General features: G+C 37.5%; 2 protein-coding genes across 6 annotated transcripts; both read right to left on the bottom strand.

Annotated features, from left to right (window-relative positions):
- Positions 1 to 120: 120 nt before the first annotated feature.
- LOC104227358 (probable plastidic glucose transporter 3) lies at positions 121 to 7,521 on the bottom strand. Of its 4 annotated transcripts, none has more exons than XM_009779586.2 (15): positions 7,436 to 7,480; positions 7,254 to 7,274; positions 6,723 to 6,886; positions 5,945 to 6,056; positions 5,770 to 5,837; positions 5,273 to 5,405; positions 4,738 to 4,837; positions 4,561 to 4,673; positions 4,214 to 4,307; positions 3,226 to 3,379; positions 2,995 to 3,138; positions 2,824 to 2,897; positions 2,572 to 2,660; positions 2,132 to 2,246; positions 121 to 828 (listed from the first exon to the last, which is right to left on the bottom strand). In XM_009779586.2, exons 3-15 carry the CDS (start codon positions 6,820 to 6,822, stop codon positions 646 to 648), a joined length of 1,479 nt encoding a protein of 492 aa, XP_009777888.1. In that variant the 5' UTR covers positions 6,823 to 6,886; positions 7,254 to 7,274; positions 7,436 to 7,480; the 3' UTR covers positions 121 to 645. The 4 variants fall into 4 exon arrangements, with proteins under 4 accessions (XP_009777888.1, XP_009777887.1, XP_009777886.1 ...); XM_009779588.2 differs by lacking the exon at positions 7,436 to 7,480 and having other exon boundaries at positions 237 to 524; positions 610 to 828; positions 7,254 to 7,380; XM_009779585.2 differs by lacking the exon at positions 7,254 to 7,274 and having other exon boundaries at positions 7,436 to 7,521.
- Positions 7,522 to 8,699: 1,178 nt separating this feature from the next.
- Positions 8,700 to 23,451, bottom strand: LOC104227359 (golgin candidate 5). Of its 2 annotated transcripts, none has more exons than XM_009779589.2 (20): positions 23,235 to 23,451; positions 22,857 to 23,059; positions 21,253 to 22,388; positions 20,411 to 20,482; positions 19,333 to 19,407; positions 17,222 to 17,336; positions 14,938 to 14,999; positions 14,805 to 14,852; positions 13,489 to 13,773; positions 13,353 to 13,412; positions 13,176 to 13,259; positions 12,830 to 12,895; positions 12,660 to 12,758; positions 12,364 to 12,582; positions 11,604 to 11,718; positions 11,303 to 11,529; positions 10,994 to 11,053; positions 10,786 to 10,899; positions 9,115 to 9,189; positions 8,700 to 9,031 (listed from the first exon to the last, which is right to left on the bottom strand). In XM_009779589.2, exons 2-20 carry the CDS (start codon positions 23,005 to 23,007, stop codon positions 8,996 to 8,998), a joined length of 3,099 nt encoding a protein of 1,032 aa, XP_009777891.1. In that variant the 5' UTR covers positions 23,008 to 23,059; positions 23,235 to 23,451; the 3' UTR covers positions 8,700 to 8,995. The 2 variants fall into 2 exon arrangements, with proteins under 2 accessions (XP_009777891.1, XP_009777892.1); XM_009779590.2 differs by having other exon boundaries at positions 11,303 to 11,523.
- Positions 23,452 to 26,312: the final 2,861 nt, after the last annotated feature.

The following is a 26,312-nucleotide window of genomic DNA, read 5'->3' as shown; positions in this document are numbered from 1 at the left end:
ATAACTTTATTATTTTTAGATAATAGTAGATATGGCCAATATACTTGACGGTTTGGCTTCCTAACTAGCTGGCAATTTGAGATATTATAGCAACATAACAGAATCATTGCTGAAGCCAAATTGAGAAAAATTTCAACTACATTGATCGATTACGTATTACAGTACTACCAATATTTCTGTTACAGCATGCAGCTACCAGCCTACCACATATCTTGCTAATTAAATTTCTATAACATTATTTCTGTAAGGAATGTCCAGAGCAGCCTTTCTGTGCCATGCTAATTACACAAATCAGATCAAGGCAAAAATTAAAAGAAAGGCTATACAAATAGCAATAATAGGTACTCTGTATATATGTGATCTACTACTGGCTGAGGCAGATGTAGTTTCATGCTCCCAAAGGCAATAGTCACTGACCAGTGGAGTGAGCAGAATAGCAGCAACAATAAGCAGTGACAAGTCCTGCAAAAACTCGCATTGCGACAATCTTTATCTCTGATTGTTCGTCGTCACTGCCTTCCCGCCTATGAACACACTCCAAAATTGAACAAATCAAGAAATAGCTGCAGGCTAGAATTTGGATGTTCAACCACTAAGTCTGAACATTACCCAGTCTGAATAATATTGTATGTGATCCAGTTACCACTAATGAGCCGGAAGAAGAGCAAACTCAATCTCTTGTAATGTTTTTCCTTTTGTTTCCACCACATTCTTTTTCACAAAGGCCACTGCCAACAAGCAAAAACCGGCAAAGATTGCATACACAATTTTTGGTCCAAGATGCTCAAGCATCGGCAGAAACAGAAGACCGACTAGAAAATTGATGACCTGTTAAAGAGCAAAATATGCAATCAGAAAACCTTAGGAAAGAAAAGATGAAAAATTCAAGCATCAGTCTCAACAAAAAGGTACGAGATTTCAGATAAAACAAGAGCTATGAGATTTTCAACAACAGCAACAACAAGAATATAAAACTATAATAAATGGCAAGTGCCAAGAACACTTCATAATATAAATCAGTGATGTAGCTGAACCAAGCATGAACTAGAACGTAAATGGGGACATAAGTAGGCACTGATCTCATTTCTTTTTCCATTTTCTATATATAAAAAATGATCTCATACCATTTTATGCTCAGAGCAGTATTTATATTTACCAGCTTATTTTAGATCTCCCTTAGAATGATGTCAAAAGTCTTTAGGGGCAGGCTTTTTTTTTTAGGCACAAAATACTTTGACCATCCAACACCTCATCAGAGAATCAAGGAGTTGATCATGTGCAAAGATTTGATTCTTAGTTGAAGCAAAGATAACAAAATAAATACTGTAGAACAAGTTTCAGGGTGAATTAGGATACCCCTAGTGTCCCGCATCACTTTAAATGGTTCAATTTTTTCTGCTTCTTGGCAGTTTAAGGGGCTTAGAACAAGCAGATCCATTTTGTCATGCAATGAGCAAGGTAACGCTATTGGTTTGGTTACCACTTAGGTAGATTATGCAGACAGAACAGTTCTCTGACTTAAGATGGATGATTCGTTTACTGATAACCGGGACTTCTCCAAAGGCTATTGGCACTCAATGCGAAACTCGGTGGATAATGGGCCCGCCCCTCTACCCTTCTCCACTTAAATACCCGGATTTTGTCTGCAGCAGCGATCGAAACCGTGACTCGTGATGGATGAACTTACCTGCACAGCTTGTTTGACTCACCCCCAATAGCAGAATGTGGATATGTGTGACATTTAGGCTGATGCTCTCAGCAGCATCTCATTTTGTCAAATGACTCAACAGCTAGATAGATATGTGTTTCTATTAAATGTGTAATTCCAAGCTAATACCAGTGAATAATCCTCCTTCTTACAATCACCCCCTCCCTCAACAAGACAACAACTAGTATTTTGCATCAACCCCAAACTAGTTAAAGTTGGCCGTAAAAACCCTCAACATCCATTTTCACTCTGTTTGGACCCTACTCGTCCCAATACTCAATACGCTCAAGCTGATATAAAACGTTACTCAGACTTGAAGGTTTTCCCATGAACAATACATTGTGTCATGTATTCTTCATCCAAGGAGAAAGTAATGAGAATAATTAGCATGAAACAAAAGAATCAAGAGCAGGAAGAACATACCCAATGTGCAGCCATGCAGAAAGCCATTGCCTTTGCCCTAATCCGGCCAGGGAATATCTCTGACAGAAGGAGGCTAGGGACTGGCCCAGCGCCCAAAGAAAATGCCAAGACATACCTAACATAAATAACTTCCATTATTGAAAGAAAACAACCAGCCTTTGCTTTTGTGCATTTCTAGTTATCTTCTTAACAGTCAGTAAAGCTACCTATAGCATGAAATTGTCTCATCTTTCATTGATTTAACAGTTACTAAGTACATGACACTTTTATCTAGAAATCAGTTGAAACTGTTATCCACAGAAGCAGTACTGAAACTATTTATCTTCATCTCTTACGTGCTTTACTACAGTATAAAGAGCATATCTAGTCCTATCTATCAATAATCAACCACTACAAAATCAACCACTACAACAACGACAATCTTGAAGTGTATTACTCACAGTAGGGTCCCACCAACTGATAGGAATAATACTGCAGAGCTTGGTACAAATGAACTCGCGGCTGTTACTTGAAGGGCCGTTGCAATTGCCTGGACCAAAAACATCTCAGAAGTTTAAGCATCAGAAAGCAAAATATAGTGACACGTCTAGGACAAACCATGGTAAGCAACTAAGCACAGACACATGTTTTGGAATTACATGCTCCTATTGAGTATTGATTGATATGGGATTGAGCAAACAAGATTAGGTTACCATGCCCAAGAAACTCCCAATTAGAAGCACCTTCCTCCCAAGCCTATCCATCAAAATCATTGCAATAATAGACCCTGTGGATGTTATAGACAACAGTGAAACGAGAAATCACCAACACATCCAAGTCTCCAGGAGTGTTATACATGTTTGATATGGAGAGATGACTGTTACCTGTTAAGTTTACAATCCCAACGCATGTGTTTGCAATGTCTGAAGGTACTCCAGCCTTTTTAAAAACAGTTGAAGAGAAATAAAATACAGCATTTATACCAGATAGTTGTTGCAAAGCAAATAAGGCAGATCCCATGAAAACCACTGTCCAATAGGCAAAAGTTATAAAATCATTAACTTTTTCAGACAAGAAAACATTGACAGAATGAAAACACATCACAATAATTATACCTTTAAAATGACGTCCATACAGTAGCTCCCCAAACCTAACATTGTCCACCTCATCTCCTTTGTCTGTCTTTGACATTTCTGCAATGGCATATTTAACATGTGATGCTCCCATTAGCTTTTCAAGCTCTTCTTCAGCCAAATCAGCTCTTCCTCTCTGAGTATAGTCCAGAAACAAAAGGTGAAAAGGGAAGTAAGAGAGCCATAAGATGCCGAGTGCTTGTAAATGATAGAACACAGTATTGACAGTAAATCAATAAGGTCATGCATTGGAGAGCGATGATAATATACCAACTTTTATTTGGACAAGTATAATAACATGCCAACTATTCTATGGTATAAATACGGTGTAGTCTTGGCTGTAGTATCAGGACCCCAAGACAAAATGTGGCAGGAATGAACCAATAATGTTTAGTAGTTGTATTAAAACCTGCTAAGTTATTGTACAGAGGAAGAACACAAGCCCCATCAATGAATAGAGAAAGCAATCAGGATAATGTTGTTGGAATCTGTCAAGATTATATCTCCTTCAGTTATTTCATTCTGTTGCTTCATAAGAAAACATGCTTAACATAGATATATAATTAGAAGGAAATTCAAGTATCCGCCGATTCACCTAAAACAGCCAGGGTCCGAGAAAATTGGATGAATTATCATGGAAAGACGTTTAAAATAATCGATATGTTCATTTTACCCAACATTGGATGGATTGTATTACAATTCAGAGTATGACTTAAAAGATATGAATATATATTGAAGACAGGAAACCAAGCAGTAGTTTATAAAGATGGATCACCCACGTATGCATTTCAAGTATTCACTGACCGACCTAGTGAGTTTGAAATAAAGAGCGTCTTCCATTGAGTGACCTAGTGAGTTTGAATTGTAAGCAGATTTTACTATTTGCAATATTCACAAGAAACTGAACTTCCTAATGCCACTTTCCTATCCAATGCAAGACACTTATTGAAATAAGAGCATGGTGCCCAACCTTAAAAAGCCAGTGAGGACTCTCAGCGCAGAATTCCATCAAAACAGCAAGTAAGGCAGCAGGAATAGTGGATATCCAAAAGCAAACCCGCCACCTGAGACATCATTGTAGAAGTAGTTACACATCATTCAATTAAATAATGGGATGCTTTAAGCATGTATGCTAATCGATTACTTCTTAATATGAACCAACAAAAGCAGTTTAGCAGTTTCAAATTCAAGAAAGATAGTTTGACCAAACAGTGAAATGGAATAAAACGGAGTAGAACATTTTTTTCCTTAATCTCCGCCAGTGCTATCACTCGATCTAAATAAAGGAAAAGAAGATAAAGGTCAAAGAATCCTTACCAACCAACAGTATCCTTGGCAGGAATTCCAAGGAGAAGAGCTCCTAGGAGCCCAAGGCATGTGGCAATCTGAGTGAAACTCCCGTAGGTGCCTCTAACAAAAGCTGGTGAAACCTGGTCAAACAAATTAAATGTAACTAAAAAGATAGGATTAGGAGCAAAGGATAATATCATGTACCTCTGCAACATAGAGAGCAGCAACAGCAGGGCCAAGGCCCATTCCTATTCCAACAAATAACCTTCCAAGAAGCATAACTCCAAGAGTACTTGTTGCAGCACTACATTTATGCAGTTGAATAACCTTCAGTTAGGTTGCAGAAACTTGTATTGTAATAAAATTGAATCAAGACTTTCTGATTTCACCCTCTCGTATTCCCTCGAGCTGATATAATTCAATAACTTAAACGGGAAAAGAAACCTAAACACCCACATGCCATATAAAGCAACCTTTACAGGATTCTTAAGAATAGTCTGCAGGAAAGAGTAAGTCTGCAGTAGATTTTGGCAATGCAAAAGATAGCAAGACTAAAAATATCCCCCAAGGAATTGGACACTTTTATTAATAATACCCGTTCATCCCAGTATACAATGAATAGAAGAGGACTCAAGACTTAACAACATTTGGAAGGTATTACAGAGTAAATATTCACCAGTGCTTTTCAAGTTGAAAAGGCTTAGTGTAGATACTAAGCATGTTTAGTCTACAGGTTTACCTCATAGAAGCACCTATTATCATTGGTAGAGCACACAATTGAAAGCCTCTGCGACGACCAACCCCATCTGCTATCCAACCACTGAATATAGAGCCCAGAAAAGCACCTCCCAAACATGTACTCACAACCAGACCTTCAGTTGAAAATAAGATTATCATATCAGATGGACCCTGTAGAAAATAACTAAACAACTAGATGAAGAGAATTGTCTTAAGAAAAGCAAGGGCAGATGCATGTGTTAGACAGCAGGTTCGACTGAACTCACCGCCTTGGACTCCACCTCTGCATATATAACAAAAAATTTAACATCTGTATTTATACAAATGTAGCACCCACTGCCACAAATGAGTAGTGCATGCAGTGATGATCAACCTCCACTGACACAAAATTCAGGAGAGCCCCCTAGAGAAGGGAAGAAACAGAGGTTCACGTGGGTCGAGCCGTGCTTTTTTTTAGGGGGGGGGGGGGGGATCTTTAAGGTAAATGGCATAGAGTACCTTCTGCCAAGGTGCTGCCACTGAAGTCAAGGTCCAAAGACATGCTTTCTAGCGTGTCATTAACCACCCTGAATAAACCAAATCAAGAGCAAATGCAAAGGGGGAAAAAGCTTCATTTGACAAACTACATTGGTAGGATTTACGAAAGAAACTAAATTTTCGAATTTAGTCATACCCGAGATGGTAGCCAAACAAGAGAGATGAAATAATTGCGACCAATATATGCGGTAACGGGCGTTTCCACGAGGGGTTTCCAATTTCTTTCCAGACACCATTTTGCAGGCGACCTAAAATCAGCCATATAAGCTCACACTTTAACATGGTACAATGTGAAGTAATATCATACGAAAATATATTCTAGTATAATGTTAAGTCCTATGATTGTCTCTAAGCTGATGGTACACTAAAGGACTATCACACTATTTTATTCAACCAAGTTGGCAAAAATTTATTTCTCTATTTGAGCTCAAACAAATCCAGAAGCTTCCAATAGCGTTTTCAGTACTTACGCAGCACTTTTTCAACTGCTTCTCAAATCACATAAAAAAGCTCATTAAAATACAACTTGTAAAATACTCCCTATTTAATTCAACCAAGTTGGCAAAATTTTATTTCTCTATTTAAGCTCAAAAAAATCAGAACCTACCAGTAGCGTTTTCAGTACTCAGTCAGCACTTTTTCAACTAATTCTCAAATCGCTTTAATGCATAAGAAAGCTCATAAAAATACAACTTGTATGACTTCATCAAAAGGAACATGAGAGAGAATTAGATCTTGGTATGACCCAAACTTAAAAAAACACCCATCTCGTGCTCACCCCTTTAATCCCCAAATACTATAATAAGCTGAATTCACAACGTACTGATTCTAAAATCTAAGATCCGTCCTGTAGATACGCTTGCACACAGAAATTTTTTTTAAAAAAAAAAAAAAAGAATGTAAGGGATACGTACCTAAATTTTGTTCACGGTCATCATAATCATCAGTGAAATGGTCATTAGAAGAAGCACGCTTGTAGATCGAATAAGCATCTGCAAGACGAACCCCTCTCATACTCTGTGATTGTGATCTATGGTGCCAATACTGTATGAAGATTCCCAATCATATGCACGCCAACCTGCTCAGATCCATTCGCGTACAAAAATCATTAGTTATCAGCTGGCCAGCCAACCTTTGTACAACATCACTTCATAACCGACAATGCCTAATCTAAACGCAGCAAAAATCTCAGATCTAATGTGACTGGAAAGTTCCATATTTGAAACCGACAATTCAATACTCTTATTATCAATCGAGAAAATTCTTATCCTTTAAATCAGAAATAGGGAGGATAAAAAAAAGTACAATCTTCTACGTTTTCAGCTATAACTAAAGTTGGCATTGGTTGCCTAATTATCTACCATTATCATATACGCACACCTATAGATAGGAGTGAGTGAGTGAGTGTGTGTGTGTGTGTGTGTGTGTGAGTATTCGTTCGTTACCTCGTGAAATGTTATGGAAGACTGGAAAAAGGAAGAAAATTTGCGACAGCAGAAAGGTACAGTCAGATGAAAAGGAACAGAAAATGTAGCTAAAATGGAATCGGCATTGGCATTGAAAGAAGGAAATAATTAAGGAAAAGTAAAAGGAAAACGTAGGAATGCAAAAAAGGTAAAGGAGGAACCTTAGAAATGGAGTTAACAGTTGTGGTGGGAAAAAGGGAAGTGTGTCTGTCATATGCATATGCAATTGCGGCGGAGACCATGGAAGGAAGGCAGCAAACAGAGATGACGACACGGAGGAGGATCTAGAACTCTACGAGAGCTCTCAGACCAACACGTGGTCCAATGTTTCTTTTTTTATTATTTTTTTGGTCCAATATTAGTTGCTCTTGATTTTATTTTTTCTTATGTCTCGCCTATCATATTATGACACGTCATCGTTTTTGCATGTACTATGTTTCAGGGACAGTATAGTGATTGCTTCAAAGATAAATTATAATTGATGGAGTATTGTTTTGTTTAAGATGAAATGGAAAAAAAAAACCTATATTATTATAAGTGAGTTAACTTAGAAAATAAATTACAAATACTTTTAAATATGCGCCGAGCCGAGGGTCTCCCGAAAATAGTCTCTCTATATTTTTAATAGGAGAGGGAAGGTTAAATGCATTTCTTTTCTGATAAAAAAGAAATTACACAATTAAAAGTGATTTCTATATATTATTTTTTTATGTTGGTTTCCTTTTTATTGTTTTGGTTTATCTTTCTTACCTCTCGCGCTACCAACTTTAATATGGTACTCTTGGATACCATTTCAAGTTCGGTTTGAGAAATTTGTCATGTCTATTTTTTTTTTTTTAATAATACCGATCACATACATAATGATTTTGACCCTAAAACAGAATCAGTCATGTTAAATTATTGATATAGGAGATATGACCAAACCGTTCTAACTAAAAAGTTAGAAAATTTTACTTCCCAGATAGTGGGGGTACTTGTTTATTTTTCTTTTTATAATCTCTTGAATTCTTACTGTGACGCCGATATCAAAAGCTTAGCCTGAAACTTGAACGAAATTTATCCTTTTTTTAGGACTCAAATCTTAAGTAACCGAGATTACACAAAATCATAACCTCGTGCAATAAATTCTAGTAAGATGGAAGTTGAGGATCCAACCAAAGTTCTTGCCACGTATTCGTGACCCTAAACGCTTAAAGAAGCATTCACAGGCTTCGGACTGTAACTTTCTGGACATGGGCAGATTGGATTTTGACCCGAAGTTCAATGGAATTAGAACCCGAGATCTCATGATCCGGTCTTAGTACCTTACTAGACTCACATTACTAAGCCACTTTCACCTATGACAGAACCATCAATGCCAGAAACATCTGCTGCAGTCTGATTATGCAGGAGTGAATAGTCGGGGACAGCGTGAACAAAGAGAACTTGTGGCAGAATTAAACAACTATATTCAGTTCTATTAACAATTAATTGAACTTGGGCATTAATTGAGAACAGTTTGTAAAGCTTAAGCCAATACGCCACTTTTACAAAATTATGCTATACAACAATTCACTAAAGTTACAATAGCAAACCTGTATAAGGTAGTTTCTCTATAGATTTATAATAAACCGGCGACAACAATTATCGTGTCCAAAATCAATGTGCTATACCACATATACTGCAGCACCCTCCAGGATGCAACAGACGAGAACAAGCCACACATCAAAAGATCAGTTTTCTCAGGCAGCACCCAGTGATGAGCTAAGCACCTGAATCTGCAAGAATATATCAATGAAAACGTGGATTTAAAGTACCAGCGAAGGAAAGGATTGAACTAAATAATTGTGCAGCGCTATACCTTATTCACAAGCATATTTACTTGCTCTCTGTACATCTCCTTCATGTCAATAATATCAGCACGGAGTTCTTCCAACTATCACAAACAAGTACACGTCCCGTGAATAGAAATCCAAAGAGCACTATGAAAAAAGATCAATACTTCACTGTGGACATAGATTATAGAATGAAGCGGTGCGGGGCCTAAAAGATTATGAATAAGCTATTTATTCTCCGTGAGCATCTTATGGGGGGCCGTCAAGCACATACGGATTTCAAATGGACAATTGGTCTATGAATAACAAAACAAGGGTACTTGACAAGTTGCATCCACGCGCAACCAATCTACCTTGGACAACTGCACGTGTCAGTAAAGCTAAACACTATTGCATAGTCTTGTCAAATTCAAGTACTAAGGAATAACATATAACAGCAAGAAAATAGGATCCGATAAACCTAACTGAAGTCAAGCCCATAATCTTTATCATACTTCCATTGTTTAAAGAATTTTCATCTAGTGTCAATGAAAAGATAATGAAATGTTGGTTTGTACATGGAGGGGCTCAAGTGAGTCAAAGGAGGATGACAATGCATCAACGATTGGAGAACGAGAGAAAAAGCATAGATGCAAATGTATCTACTTAGGTGAGCAGAGAAAAGGAAATCAGAGAGTATCTAGCACCTGGAGAGCGTATGCTGTATATTTTCCAGGATAATAGAGTAAAAATGTAATATATGGCAACAGAGACGAAAATAAAAATGTATTCTAAGTAATGTGGTTTAACAGATACAAAATTTTCACAAAGATTGATGAAACTGAAAAGGGAGGCTGACATCTAACTAGACCTTTTTTTGGGTAGGTAGGTTGACATCAACTAGAATGAAGATACTCTAAAGGAAAGAAGTAATCCCAACGTGGCGAAACTTCCCCTAACAACAAGTAAATAAACTCATGCTTACAATGCCAAATAAAGGAAATCAGGTAATGCTTGAATAGGGATCCAAAGCCGGACCATATACGATGACACCTGAGTGCTTGCACACTAATATGCTTGAACAAACATGAACGACTTGTACAAAGTGATATTTTTTTCAATATAAATCCAAAAGATGTCTTACAAAGGAGAATACTCATGCATGCAGAGAATAGAACAGAGCAAAGATACAGAAAAAGAGGAAAAATCCTACATCCACTAGGTCCGAATCTACTCAATAAGCCTCGAATGAGACCCAGAATGGAACCTCTAGTAGTACAGTTTTAAAGGCAACAGTAGGGGAATTATAATTTTGTTTCTTTGACCAGAAGTCACATTTTTAGGTGGCATTTGCACAGACGCTCCAAAAATAAAAGGAAAAGTAACTAAAATTTGACCCAGAACTTTCAAAAAGAGAAAAAGGGAAATGATTCTTTCAAAAATGTTGAGAGGTGAATGTGTACAAATTTCTCATCCAAAATGTATCACTATGTTGAGGTGATTCATACAGTTTGTACAAGTGTGCATCACATTACACTTTGCAGGATTTCAACAAATATCTGTTTTAGAGTTTCCAGTTCCAGATAGAATGATTTCCCAAATAGAGATGTTGAATAGAAAAAAGAATGTTCCCTTTATAAAGCCTAATTTGGGATCAGCAAGAAATATGCTTGCGGCAAGAAAAAAAATCATGAACCGCAGAGAAGAAACTAGTTTACCTCCTCATCACGTTCACCCATCAATTCAAGAGCTGCCGAGTGTCTCCTTCTAAGTGCATCTAGCTCTGCCCGAATGCCAGGCAGCACGGAAGCTTCTGAACGAAGCTTTTCACACTAAACAAATACAACAAATTTCAAACAAAGAACATCACAAAGGGAAATCTCTTAGAAGAAAAGAGAAGTTATATGTCCGGAGAAAAGAGTTGACCTCTGCAGTCATTTTAACCAACTCCTCAGCCAGGGAGTCGCGGATGGACTCCATAGATGCCTGGAAGAATCAATCAGTTAGTACCAGAAGGAGGTCAAATGAAAACAAACTGGTTGCAAGGAAAAATAACCTTGCATGAAAGTAAACCAAGATAGTTTCAGCTCCTATGGTTTGTTGTTTTAAATAAACGCTACCACTAAATAAGCTTAATAACACAGTGCAAAAAGGCCAACAAAAACATCAAAATAATAATATATGTGCACATGATATGCAATTAAAAGGATCAGTAAGAGAGTCCAAAGCTCATACAAGTCGAGACATATACGATGCAAGTTCCCCTTCCTTCTGACGAAGTGCAGCTTCGAAAGCACTTGATGTCATGCTCTTCATAAAGTATGGACTCACATTACCCTCCAATGCATTTCTACGCTCAGATAAATTGTCAGACGAGTCCAAAGATGCTTGTAGAAAATAGCTTTCCTCCATGCTACTCAAGCTGCTAGCACTTGAAAGTCTCCGCGTCAGACTTCCTGCAGCTAGGTGATTGTTAGACATCGGAAAACACAAACCTGTAAAGCTCCATATTGAAAAGTAAACTTGGTATCAATACCATTTTCAATCCCAGATTTCTGCTTCATTATTGGGCTTTGATCAGGTACAAAACTAGATGGAGTACGAGCTGCCCTTTCTTGATCCAAACGAGCAGCTTTCTCCCGCTCTAGCTCCTGTAAAACATTTGGGGACAATTGACTCAAACATATTTCTCATTAATAAAATAAACAACAAGAATAACTAGCATGAAATACCAGGTTGTTTCCAGGTATTAATCCAGTCTAAATAAATTCCACCAATAAATATGTGATAACGGTTTAGCGATCACAGATTTCAGAATAGGAGATGCATAGTGTTAAATCATATAAAAAGTTATCACAACGTGAATTGCTTCACCTGTAGCTTCCAGTGTAGATTACTCTAAGTGATACCATTACAAAACTTGCGTCCTGTGCTTATATATTAAGAATCTTTGTTCTCTCGTTATTTTGATGCTTTTGAAGACAATAGAACGGCGAACAATTGTCATTACGCAAGTGGCAAAGCTCAGGTGATAGAGAATTTACAGCCACAGATTAGATAAATGCTAAATGCCATCAACCATTTAAGTAGGTCTCAGAACTTAAAAGAGAATAAACTTATCAAATGTCTAGCAGGTCAACCCATAGATGGTACAAAAAAGAACAAGTAAACATATTCTTCGGTTGAAGCATCTTGATCATATTTATATTATGCAGCATGTAAAACCACAAGCATCATCGGTGCAAAAAGGCATTGACACAGCTAATTAATTGGAAAGTGAAAAATAATGTGGTTACCTGCCGCAGGAGTTCCTGGTGAGTTAATGCTTCTTGTAGTTCCTGCTTGTGCTTCCTTCTGACTTCTTTAATTTCTTCTTCAAGCTGATTCACACGACCTTCGTTAGTCTCAGCTTCCTCCTTTAGAGCAAGATATTCTTGCCTATTCTCCCCGGCCCTCTGTCTCTCTTTGTCAAGGGACTTTGTTAGCTGTGTCTGTTCAGCTCTTAGACAAGATATCTGCAATACTAAATTTGTAAGCAAATTCCTGGGAAGAAGCTCTATGGAAGCAGCATCATAGCAATAGGTAAAAGAACCTGAGCCTCAAGCACATTGATTCGAGACAGGGTTTGAGAAAGGCGTTCACTAATAGATCGCTCCTTCTCCTCTGCAGTTGCAGCTTTTGCCTCAGCTTCCTGCAGAATAAAATTAAGAATCCCTTCGAGTTTCAACTATAAATAACGGTTGTACATGTTTCTCTTAAAACCTGAAGACGTGAATTCAAGGTTCTCTCGACAGCAGCCCAAGCTTCAGTCTTTCTGGCGTTTGTTTCCTGTAATCAAAGAAGATGCATAGAAACATAGACATTAGAAAAGCGGTTCCATAAACCATGAGGTCCATGACCAACAACAACAACAACTACCCAGTAAAATTCCACAAAGTGGGGTCTGGGGAGGGTAATGTGTACGCAGACATTACCCCTACCCCGATAGGGCAGAGAGGCTGTTTCCAATAGACCCTTGGCTCAGAAAGACAAAAAAAAAAAAAAAAAAAAAAAAAAAAGAGGTGTATGACCATTTATACGATATGAAAAATAACATCTCAGCAGCAACCTGCATGGCTTCTATCTGCCTGAGAAGAGGTCTGGTAGATTCAGGAACTTGTGTTATCAACTCCTCACATCTACGCTCACTGGCCTAAACATAGAAGAACAAATATATGTAAAGCAAACATAATTAAGCAGTAAAGCAGAAAAAATTGCAAAACAAAAAAGTACAATGCAGTTATACTTGGTATCTTTTCTGGAGATCCTCAATGTCTCTGCGCAACATATCTTCCCTAAAAACTGCCTGCAGGTGAAGAAAATATTAGGCACTGGGAATTAGATGAACAAACCCCAATAGGACACTATTCAAGAATATAAACCTGCTGCTCTGTTCTGCTTAGTGTTTGCCTTAATTCTTCAAGTGCCTGAACAAGCATGGCTTCACGGTCTTCAGCCTCTCTTAGGCGACCCTCTAGTTGAGTTCTGGCTTCATTGTTAGCCCGTGCCTCAGCTAAAGCTTCAGCTTCTCTTGCGGCATTTAGCGCATTAGTATAGTAATCTTTTTGTGTTGCAAGTTCTGCTTGATGTTTTTCTACTGTTTCATGAAGCAACTTTTCCGTTGCTGCCTTATCTCTCTTTATACTCTCTACTTTATTCTCTTCAACCTAGGAAAGGCATAAGCATGTAACTTGAAATCACAACTTCCACCATAATCCCACGCAAAGTAAAATAATAAATGTAAAGCAATCAACCCACAACTAACACTTGTTGGGTGGACGATTTTAAAAACTGTCTCGGAACAGCTCTAAAGTTCAGTTAACTCAAGAACCCAATGAGGGAACATTGAAGTAAACGTACAAAAAAAAAATCAAATTTCACTACGGGTGTTTCATTCTTCAGCCGTGGAGAGACTTTTGAATTGCGAGGTACCAAGAAACGTCCTCAAATACTCTTTAAAATGCTCAATGCACACTTGCAAGATTCTAATCAAGGGGTTAGCAAAAGGCAACTTCTAAGTCATGTGTTCCAGAAACTAAGTCATTTTCTGAAAAATATCTTCCGGAAAAATGTTTCCGGGTGTTTGGTTGGTGAGTAGAAAATATTTTCTGATTTTTTTATCAAATAGTAATAATAATGTTAGCAAATCGGATAGAGTGTTGATGAAACTTTTAAGTATAAAGATTTATAATAATGTCCAACGTGTTAGTCAAGCAGTGATATGAAGTAATAAGTTGGGATAATTGTGAAGGAAAACGACTTCCACCCATATGTAAGGCAAGACATTTTCTCTTCCACCTTCTAGTGGAAAATATTTTATCTAAAAGGTGACCTATTTTGCGGAAAACATTCTTCAAAAAATATTTTCCTTCATACCAAACATATCTTGAACACTTCCCACTTTTTTAGATGAAGTTCCGCTGCAGCTAGTATTAGTTTTAGAAAATTTTCTACCCTCCAATAATTATAATAGGCATGTTAAAACAAAAAACTCTATTTAGCTGAAAACTCAGAGAAAACATTTTGTGAAAATGAAAACAAGGAATTCAACATTTGAACATAAAAAAGAACACATAACCACCACAATAGGAGAGAGCTGAAAGTAATCCAGGCACCTTTTGTTATTTAACAATGAAAAATTCAGACACTCTTCACAACATCTATAATGAGGTCGCTACATCAAATAAAAATGACTGACCTCAAGCTTGGTAAGTAATCCTTTCTTCTCTTCTTCAAGCTCTCTGATCTAACTTTCAAAACAAATGGAAGATTTGTTAAAACTTATAAATAAGCTTTCTGAGATGGAATAATGAGTATGCCTGATTCCACACCTGTGCCCTTAATTTTCTCATCTGAGCTTCTTGGGCAGCTTGCTTTTTAGAAAGCTGCTCACCTGGAAGAAACAATAAGTTTTAGACATTTGAAAACTTGAAATGGCATAACAAGAGTCCACAATATTATAGGGCTTATAAACTTCAAAGGAATGAAGATATTTCTCCAAATAATCTTATATACGTGTCAACCAGGTAAAAGATTAAACTGTGTCAGCAGGAGACTCTAGACAAACATACCAATCAAAAAAAAAGGAGACTCTAGCCAAAGGTTCAGCAACAGATAAAGTTCCTCACAAAAGGCTGGATATGATGTAACTTACAGCATGCACAAACTTCAGACTTCTTCCAAGGAACCCATGTTTTAAGACATGAGTACCTATCAGATTCTCCAATTACACCCAAACAGCCTATTCGACCAATCTTGAATTTCAATTTTCTCTAATGAAATTAAAATTAGAGAAGAGATAGAATCCTAGTGAGCCTAAACACGCCCTGTAATTTGAAAAGCTTTATAATGCTTGGTGCAGTTGTAGGTGTAAATTTTGAGACCCATTTATGTCCGTGTCCTAAACTGATCACTGCCCAATGCTGATCAGATTCTGGACTCATAATATATGCCTAAACCCAATTTGCTAATGTAGCACAGTTGACTACTTACTCATTTCCAACCCCCACAAACATCTAGCTATCAAGTTACTTCCAGATATCTAATCAATGTACCATAGCTACCATCTAAGTAGCATTGATACAGATACCATAGCTACCATCTAAGTAGCATTGATACAGATACCAGTATCATGTAAGATACAAGTATGACATGAAGACATGGAATTTATCTTTAAAATATATATATTTGTATCTTTCATAAAACCTGTAAGTGGAACAATTATTACGCTGTTATAACTACTCCTCAATCCCAAGGTAGATGCAGTTGGCTATATGAATTCTTGCTATCCATTTGAGCCCGTTTCTTTCAAATATTCAATAATTTAGGTTCTCGAGCACTAAAAGCCCCTCTACTAAAACATACAAACTTCTAAAAAGGTTATTGAACACAGAACCTAACATAATATTACCAACATGACTAACCCTTAATCCCAGCTAGTTGGTATCACCTATATGGATCTTTTTCTTAGGTTTTATTTTTCGGCAAGTCTGCATAAGTTCCAAGATATTGTACGTCTTTTGAAATAATTTATTTCCATGTAATTTACGTCTAACACATCTCTTTTTTAACACCTTCAGTTGTCATGGTTACACACCTTAGACCGGTGTATCTGAAGGTCTAATCTTGACCTAGTGTCCTATCCTCTCCAAGTAACCGTAATTTAGTTCACTAGAGTGCCTAAGGTGGCTCGTTGTCCTCTGTTCTTTAAAGATGCCACCTACAAGCCTAAATAAACAAAACAGAAAAGCAAGAAGCATCTATAGATCATAACTTTCAGAAAGAAACGTAAAAACACATAATGAACTGTCATGGATTCAACTCGGGAACTGTTAAACTTCATCATCAGACATCATAATATAATTCAAACCATTCAAATACCAACAAAACTATCAAGCCAATTACAAAATGTAAATGTGCAAATTGAGATCAAGATTATGTGAAATGAAAATTTCTCAATCCTAATTCCTAACACACTGCATCAACTTCTTACAGCATCACCATCGAGCCTTCTTTCTGTTTTAAATTTTTCTTTTGACACTGCCTACATATTAGCAACAAGCATGATCCACACATATATTTTTTGATAAGGTAAATGATTACATAAATGATGGGAAAATCCCGTAGACAAGCCGTATACCAAAAAAGTAGAGATCCTACACCAAAATATGGTTCTCCACATAAGATTTACAGTATATATCATAGGCGGATCCAGGATTTAAATTCTATGGGTTCAACTTTTAAGGTTTTTAGCATTGAATCCATTATATTTTTAAAGTTATGGGTTCATATCTACTATTTTTGTAATTTTAATGAATTTTTACATATAAATTTTTACACTGTGTCGAAAGTTATGGGTTCAGTTGAACCCGTTAGTTCTTCACTACATCCGCCTCTAGTATATATGACACGCTCTAGCATAAGTATGGTATCTAAGATTCATAGTCTATATAAAATCTAAGACACCACCTAAAATTAATGTAAGTTTACCTTGTTCTTAACTGTACAATTGTCCTACATGCCACATATAGTAGGAAAGCTTCATGCGAAACAAAGGCCAAATGATGGTATAATGCATTAAAACCACTTGTTAGAGACAGTTTGAGTTTATCATACCTTCAGCCATTACTTGAGTAATTATCTCATCCTTCTCTTTGAGAAGAGCTGCAGCGTCACTTTTCTTATTCTGTTCCCTGCGAAGTGTATCCCTCTCCCGGGTTAGAGCATAAACCTGAAATAAATGAATGTCAAAATTTTCATTAGTAACACTTTTTTTTAAATGGAGAGTAGTAGCACATTTAACAACAACATAACTACACATTGCATGTTTGCCTTTTCATAGCAAACAGTAATGGTAAGACACATTCCACAGGAAATATGATCTTAAGTAAAGGAGAAGTAGACGGTTGCCTCCTTGCAAACTTGACAGCTCAAAATTTTTCTTCTTTCCTTCATTTAGAAGTTCCCACCAGCGCCTCTAATGTCTCTGATTATTTGATCACCTGGCTATAATATAAATGTATTGCCACATGTGAAGCATTCATAACATTTCCTTCTGAAATATACGGAGTTTTGTAAGCTTTATACAGTAAAATTATAAAAGATTTCTCTGACCAAAGAGGGAAAAGGCCGAGAAATATTTCAGGCTCGGCATGGATTTTAAAAAATACATAAAAGAAAATATCTTCTAAATGAAGGACAACAACAATAAACCCAGTGTAATCCTATAGTAGGGTCTGGGGAGGATAGTGTGTACGCAGACCTTACCTCTACCTTATAAAGATAGAGAGGTTGTTTCCGATAGACCCTCCGCTATCTTCTAAATGAAGGAAAAGAAGAAAAATCTACAAAGAAGCAAATTTGTCCTCGAGTGACATTACATCCTACATCGAGTTTATAAGGACATCCGGAGGAGTTTATTACGATCTTGCACTACTCCACCTATTGTCTTAAGGGTTTGAATTAAATGTTCGGATTCTATCACATGGTATCAAAAATCAAAACCTTAGCATGCATGTGCTCGCACTCGTTAGTCCACATTCAAGTCCATGTGTGAGCCCAAAAATCAGGTTACACATGTGGAAGTGTGCGTTGAAGTCTCACATCGGGTAAATAAGGCATCTAAAGGGTTTATAAAGGTTTCGTGCTACTCCACCCATAAATTATCTTATTTTCTTCATTTTTTTCAGTTTCTTTGGCTTCCCATTATTTCAGAACTTTCTAATATAATTGTTTTTTGATCGCCGAGAAATCCCCAAAAGCCAGCTAGCACGCAATTTGAACTTAGGCGGATTATCCCCCTCCCCCCACCTTCTCCACTCAAGTACTAGACTTTTGTCTGCGGCAGGGTACAACTTATGAAGTGTGTCTAACCCGCACATCACATATTGCACTCTTACCACTAGAACAAAGCCCTAGGGCCTTTGAAGTAATATTTTGATCAGTAATAAAACATTGTGATATGCCTATTCACACTTTCGTATTAAAGAAACAAATAACAATGATGCCCTCAAACATGACACAGACAAAGATTAAAATTAAAGGTAAGAGGATTTGCTTTAGAAAAATTAACCGGGGAACTGTAATTCTAGAAAATACATATGAGGTTTCAGCAGTATATATATATATATATATATATATATATATATATATATAAGGAAAGGATGGTAAAATTTCTTCAAAATTATCAGTTAACTTAGAAAGCTTGGAAATTTGCCAGCCAACAAAATCTTTCTCTTCATTCTCCAAATATCATGTCTGTGCAGCATAAAAGAAGCTACTTCTATTTTTAATTTCTTTCATTTTTATAATAACAAGCAACTCATATATTTAGTAAATATAGTCTTACTAATTAGCAGGAAAGGGGTTCGACCCATTAGAGGCACAACTTTCTTCACTTATTCACCCATCAGCAAGACATTCCTGCATTGTTAGAGTCTACTAGAACCATTTAAAAACTAAAAAACTAAGGACCATACAAACATTATACAGAATCTCCGAGCATAAAATATGAAGAAGTTAAAGGCATAAAAGATGAAGCAGAGCAATTCAGTGATGCCTAAATGAAGCAGCAAAACTAAGCAACAACGTGTAAGCTCAATCAAACTGTCTTTCAAGAAATTCATATTACTGTTGCAATGAGAAACAGCTGATGATTAAGTCATAATGCAAGTACATACTACAGAAGTGGAATTTCAAGCTGAAACATCCTTTTAACACATACATACCTTTCTCTCAAGAGCAGACACTTTTTGATGGTACTCTTCTCGCAGAGATTCAACTTCTGCATCATTGGACTTCCTCTGTATAAAATTAGTGTGAGTAAGCAGAGAAAGATAAAAGTAGAAGGGAGTTTTGAGGGCTGAAAGATGAACCTAAAGTCAACATAAGGTGAAAGCTGCAGAATGGGGAACTAGAAAGTTTTTAAAACTGCATTGGAACTCATCAGTTTAAACAAGCACCCAAGGGTGTACCCTAGTGGTCAATGAAGTGGAAGGTAGCAGGTACCCCATGGAATTAGTTGAGGTGAGTGCAAGCTAGCCCAGACACCACGGTTATCAAAAAAAAATAAAAAAAGATACTAACTAAAGTTTGGATCAATTATACCCATTTATTCATTACAAAACACATGGATATTGGTGCGCTGTATGCTAATTCCCAGCAGCAATTACAGACCCAGTTGCACAAATAATATTAATACAAAAGTTAAGATAAAATGAACGATAGAAGAATTGCTTGCAAGGATGATTGTAGCCCAAATTATTCTGCACCTAAATTGATATATGAAACAGGCAGTGAGAGAAAGAAAGAACATATTAAGTACAAGTCATCTGACAAACAGAAGAGAAGATACGATTTGTCTAAGATAATATGCAACGTGTATTGATGTCAAAGTCACCAAGGATGTAACACTATGCCACAGCTATAATTCTTCCAGCCCTCCACACATCTAGTCCAGAGAAGTCCGATCAGATTGACGATATTTATAAAAAGTGCTTAACAAGTTAGCTGGTAATTAAGATGACTTGACCAGTTAAGCAGAGAGCTTACACAATACTGGCCCACGTGTGAGATTTACCGATCCAGAAGAAAAAATGCAAGCAAGGGGCCAAAGTGAAAGAAATATCATTAAATAACAAGCAGAAAAATAAAACTAGAAAAATCATAGAATAAAAATATAAAAAAATGAAAAGGATGATCCATCCTGAAACTATAATATGTCTTTGACTCGTGCCATTTGAAAAAATAGTGGACAGCAACAAAATGAGTTATAGCCTCGAAAGGTTTAAAACGATGGGAACTTACTCTCAGATCCTCAATAGCAGACTTCAGTTGCTCGTTCTCATTCATCAACTTCGCAATTTCATCAGCTTTCGCCTAAGGAAAAACAGTAATATGTCATCTCATTGAATGTTCATATTTATAAACAAGAACTGAAATTCAGGTCTAGCACACCAAGTGAATTCTTTTTTCAAGTATGCTGCATAACAGTAAGTTTGGATAATGAGAAGTTAAGCACAGAAAGGGAAAAATTAGTCCCAATCTCCCAAAACCTAATATTTATTCATTGGCTTTGGAATAATCTTGCTGCATAATAAGAAAGGGCTAAATGCAACATATTTTTAGCTTCCCTCTAAGTCTTGTCTTTCAGCGTGTACCAACATCCCGTGCCAGTGGATGTTGCAACTTTTCAAAAGATCCACAGACTCAAACAACTGGAAATATCCATTTTTTCAGACATTTGGGAACTCAAGATGGGAAACTATGTTATATAAGACAAGTGCAAGAAAATGTCAAATGGGATGAGTCTATGACGCACACAGAAGATTCAAATCAAGACTTTTTGTAACTGAAGCTGGCTTTAGTTAAACTTCAACTCACTGAAGCAACTTTTATCGATGACCTCACAAGTTGGGAGGATGATTGAAAACGAATGGGATTGAGCTAATCTTTAGATAACAAAATGGGAATTATTGGACACTCCTACTTCAGGTGCAGACACCAAAAACGTTCATATTCTCAAGTAATATCGATAGATTCAGAACCTTGACATTTCCCTGTTTTATTCAGCATGTTATCCTGCGTTATTGCTGATGCTGAGGATCACCAGGTGCATAAACTTCTGTTAAAGGATCATAAGCACATACCTGTGCTTGTCTAGCAGCTCCTTGTAATGCAGTTTCCATCATTTTCATTTCCTTCTTCAGCTTCTCCAGTTCAACCAATGTGTCTGTAACATCAGAAGAGTTGCTTCCTGAGCTCAACCGTTGTTCTTTCACGTCAGTCTCATGATCATTTCCTCGCTGGGTAGCCCCAACAGGTCTACTAACTGACTCATTTTCATGCATAACTGATTCAGATACCCTCTTCCGACTTTCATCTGTGTGCTGGTCACCAAGAAAGCTCCTGTTAGAATGCTCTTCAACACTGCCATCTTCACTGGCAGTTACAGAATCGGAAATAGAAGGTCTTCCACTTTCTGCTCGTTCACTTGACGCATCCTGTGATTGAACTGGAGGAGACTCCTCAGTGACTTCTTTCTTCTCTTCCCTGTCTGCTCGGTCACTTGATGCATCCTGTGATTGAACTAGAGGAGATTCATCAGTGACTTCTTTCTTCTGTTCCCTGCCATCGTCGGTATTTTCCTGTGAATCAACAAGCAACGGGATACCAACTTCAGTTTGAGATAAAGCATTTGATGTTTGGGAGGCAACCAACTCCAGATTTTCAGATGATTTTTCCTCTGGAATATTCTTTTGGGGGATTTCTGGAGATTTTTCCTGAGCATGATCTAAATTGACTTCCGACGCTTCAGCCACTGAATCAATTTCAGCTTTTATTTCATCTGGTCTAATAGCATTTCTTTGCTCTTCCCTCTCAACCTTTGTTTCCATAGCAGAGTCTAGTTTGACATCAGCAGCTCTTGCTTCCTCATTTTCTAGTTTGACATCAGCAGCTCTTGCTTCCTCATTTTCTTCTTCAGCAGATATCTTTTGGTTTGGTTTCTCATCAACATTTTGTGCTTCTTCATTCGCTTCTTCAGCAGATTTAGTTTGCTCAATTACATCCCTTGTTTCTTTTTTTGGTTCTTTAGGAACTACATCATGTTGAACTGTAGATTCAGCTGAATCTTCAACTACCTCCTCTGTGGGCAAGGTGGGCTTTGATGACTCAGCTTTCTCTATAGATTCTACAGCAGTCTCCCCACCTTTTTGTCCCATAAAAGCCCTGACAGGATCAAACAAGGCCTTCCTATCCGTACTGGAAGGCCATAATCCTGAAGCTGCATGCAATCACAAGAAAAAAAAAAGGAAACATTGAAATAAATCTGTCAGCCCCGAAATTTGACTATTCCTAAGAAATGCAGCAATATAATATACTTAAGTAGGCTTAACTGAAGGCATGGAATATGCTATAGAGGCTATCAGTACTATGCAATTCTTTGTAGAATCTATGATTTGTTCGGGATTACAGTAACACTAGAACCAAGTGTTTGTCCGGTTCAGGACTTCAAATTAGTATAGTGATAAGTGTGAGATTTAAAGAAATTCTAGTTCTAAAGAATCCTAATTTTCCTGAATATAGCGGAATAAACATACATCTATTATCTATATAGCTGAACCCAACTATGTCTAGGATTAGGCATAGCTAATTGATAGGAATGATGTATTTGGGAAGTTTAGACCAACAAAAGCGTATTTAATAAAACGATGAAAAGTATAATAATCATATAACGATCGAAAAGAGATACCTTCAGTGCTAGTTGATTCATCAGATTTCTCCTCGAGACCAAGAGCCGTGTCGAAATTCTTTTCAATGTTTTTGACACTCTCACTGAGCTTATTGACGGCACCGGCAAGATCCAAGTTCCCCAAATCAAGTTTCCCACTAAACCACGCCATTTCCTTTTCACACTCGATCCAAAGCTCAAATCATATGGCAACCTCCTTCATCCTATCAAATTAAATCACACATTGTCAAAATTCTAGGAATCAAATAGAACGTCTATAAACAAAACTACCGATTCAGATCCCATCATTCAATAATTGCCGATTCGGATAGTTGCAACGAAATCAAGGGAAGTAACGTGGAAAAAAAATATTGAGAATTTTTTTAAAAAAAATTGGACCTTGTGAAAATGAATTGATTGAAGAAGCTGGATTTGAAGAAATCTCCTTTGGGAAGTGGAGATTGAATAAAGATTTGGGCAGGGGCGTAAAAGAAATCGATCTGGGAACGGTGAACTTCAGCGTCGACCGTCACCCTTTTTTTCTTTTTTTTGTTTTCTAATTTTAAACGTTAACGGCGTACAAACTGGAAATCTCAGTATTTTTATTTTTATTTTTGTCACTCGAATAGGCTTACTGGAGTATATGATATCTTGACATTAATTATTTTTGAAATGTTTGTATTCGTACAAATTCTTTTTAATTTCTTTTATAATGATTTTATAAATTATGTCTTAATCAGTTGTATTTGGCCTGTTTCGTTCGTACAAAGTTTTCTAAAACTAAAGACTTTTAGATCTCGCATTGATCATGACACTAGCATACACTAACCAAACCAAAAAAACAATGCTAAACGCAATATGTAAGTTTTGGAGCCTTCTCTTATTATTTTTATAGCACGTTTGGCCAAGCTTTTAAAAACAACTCGTTTTATAAAGCGTTTTTCTCAAAAGTACTTTTTTGTGACAAACGGTTTGTGTTTGGCTAATTAATTATGTATACGGTAGGAAAAAAGTGATTCCACGTCGAGAAGCCAGAACGCCGAGCTCGGAGTCTGGGTCGAGGTCGGAAGAGGGCATACCTCGAGATAATACCGTTCTGGTTCAGTAACAGAAAGAGCTAGATACCCGCAACGGCCCGAAGATCCCGGCGTAAATTGCGGAATGGATTGACCCTTGACGGTTAGACAGTTGTCAAATATGATTTCTTACTGTAGTTAGAAGTGTACCTTATTTAGGATTCCCCTATTATATAAAGGGGAACTCATTTATTTGTAAGAGATACGTTTTGACTGATAAGATAATATATATATACTTTATTCTCTAACTATTTTATTCATTGTTTATCAGAGTTGCTTTGTAATTCCCACTATTCCACCTCGAGGTTGTCATAACTCGAGGTCGAGATTTGGCTTGCGTGCTGGTTTGACTTATTTTATTCTTCAATTTATATATTTAATTCCTTGTTTATCAATTGGTATTGGATTAAATCACATATCCTTAAAACCACAATATAAGTTTATTTGTTACTCGGATTTTAGGGTAAACAGTTTGATGCCCGTCGTGGGGCTAAGGATAATAGTGGTTGTTTCAGTGTTGATTCTCATAACACACGTTATTTTCACACTTGTTCTTGTAAAGAATTTTTGTTCTCACGTTAAAACATGTCAAACTCACAAAACGCACCCGTACATGGCAATGACGGTCTTGGATTTCATGGGGAAAACGATAAGGTAATCGCTCCAGGATCCGGGGTGCCACAGGCTAATCTCGGGGGAGTACTGATCATCAATCCAGTCGATATTAGTCCACACATTGCTTTAAATGCAGATTTAAGTGCGGACCCCAAAGGGAGTGTACGCAGGAAGGCCGATCTGGTGGCCAAGGAACACAAGGCGGTATGAGACAGGGGAGTTAGTCTCCAGGTAATATTCGAGATGTTACAGGCTCAACATTCCGTTATAGCTCAGCTTCAGAGTCAACATAGAACTCTGAGTGTGGTCGAGCCCGAAATCACTCGTCGTACCGAGCTAGTGCCGGAAAGGTCGAATGGCAACGGGTCAGGGACTGATCCTAAAATTATGAAAATGCTCGAGGAAGTCTCCAAAAGAATTGAGTCAAGAGAAAAAAATTGAAGATAATGACAAAAAAATGGAGACATACAACTCCTGAGTTGATCAGATACCGGGGGCACCCCCGATCTTAAAGGATTTGGACTCAAAAAAGTTTGTATAGAAGCCTTTTCCTCAGAGTTCGACTCCGAAGCCCATTCCTAAGAAGTTCCGTATGCCAGATATACCTAAATACAACGGGACCACCGATCCTAATGAACATATCACTTCGTATACATGCGGGATAAAGGGAAATGACTTAGAAGACGATGAGATCGAGTCCATTTTGTTGAAAATTTTTGGGGAAACTCTATCAAAGGGAGCGATGATTTGGTATCATAACTTGCCACCGAATTCCATTGACTCGTTTTCCATGTTAGCATATTCTTTTGTGAAGGCACACGCTGGGGCCATAAAGGTCGCAACAAGAAAAATAGATGTTTTCAAGATAAGACAAAGGGATAATAAAATATTGAGGGAGTTCATATCCCGATTTCAGATGGAATGCATGGAGTTACCACCGGTCACAGACGATTGGGTCATTCAAGCTTTCACCCAGAGGTTGAACGAGCGGAGTTCGATAGCATCATGACAGTTGAAGCAAAATTTTGTCAAGTATCCAGCTGTAACTTGGGCAGATGTGCACAATCGATATCAATCAAAGATCAGGGTCGAGGACGATCAATTAGGAGCCCCTTCCAGTTCAGTACTTCCAAACAGGTTGGCAGACCCCAAGGGACATCTACAAGGAGACAAGGTCGAACAGAGAACGATATCAACCATATACCACAGATCGAAGAAATAGTGGCTCGGGGCGCAATCCTTCTCGGAATGATCGAAGAAGCGATTGAGGACAAAATTCTCAGGGACTTATGAGCAAAGGTGGTTTTGATAAGCATGTCGATCCAGTAGAGGCACCTCGGTTATCGGAATATAACTTTAGCGTCGATGCAGCAAGCATTGTCTCGGCAATCGGAAGGATCAAAGATACTCGGTGGCCCAGACCCATACAAACCGATCCTTCCCAAAGAAACCCAAATTTGATGTGCAAGTATCATGGCATGCATGGTCACAACACCGAGGATTGCAGGTAATTGAGGGAGGAGGTAGCACATCTATTCAACGAGGGCCACCTTCAAGAGTTCCTTAGCGATCGAGCCAAGAATCATTTTAGAGACCGAGACACCAATAGGAAAAATGAATAGGAAAAACCACAACATGTCATTCATATGATCGTCGGCGGGGTCGATATTCCACAAGGGCCCGTATTCAAGCGCACTAAGGTGTCAATTACAAAGGAGAAGCGAACCCGGGATTACGTGCCCGAGAGCTTCTTATCATTCGATGATGAAGAAACAGAAGGCATTTC

This window comes from Nicotiana sylvestris, chromosome 6 (genome assembly GCF_000393655.2).
Source record: "Nicotiana sylvestris chromosome 6, ASM39365v2, whole genome shotgun sequence".
NCBI classification, from domain to species: domain Eukaryota; kingdom Viridiplantae; phylum Streptophyta; class Magnoliopsida; order Solanales; family Solanaceae; genus Nicotiana; species Nicotiana sylvestris.
The sequence above is the reverse complement of the archived record's forward strand: the minus strand, read 5'-3'. Positions and strand labels throughout refer to the sequence as shown.

What these genes read in the sequence shown, in the direction of transcription:
- LOC104227359 (XM_009779589.2), bottom strand. Translation starts at nt 23,007, where the DNA reads ATGGCGTGGTTTAGTGGGAAACTTGATTTGGGGAACTTGGATCTTGCC. An exon ending in CTGCTATTGAGGATCTGAGA is followed by an intron (nt 19,408 to 20,410) that starts GTAAGTTCCCAT and finishes AATTTTATACAG; the next exon opens with AGGAAGTCCAATGATGCAGA. An exon ending in GGCAGATAGAAGCCATGCAG is followed by an intron (nt 12,896 to 13,175) that starts GTTGCTGCTGAG and finishes CTTTGATTACAG; the next exon opens with GAAACAAACGCCAGAAAGAC.
- LOC104227358 (XM_009779585.2), bottom strand. Translation starts at nt 6,822, where the DNA reads ATGAGAGGGGTTCGTCTTGCAGATGCTTATTCGATCTACAAGCGTGCT. An exon ending in TGGCAGCACCTTGGCAGAAG is followed by an intron (nt 5,406 to 5,769) that starts GTACTCTATGCC and finishes TTTCAACTGAAG; the next exon opens with GTCTGGTTGTGAGTACATGT. An exon ending in CTGCTCTCTATGTTGCAGAG is followed by an intron (nt 4,674 to 4,737) that starts GTACATGATATT and finishes TTGTTTGACCAG; the next exon opens with GTTTCACCAGCTTTTGTTAG.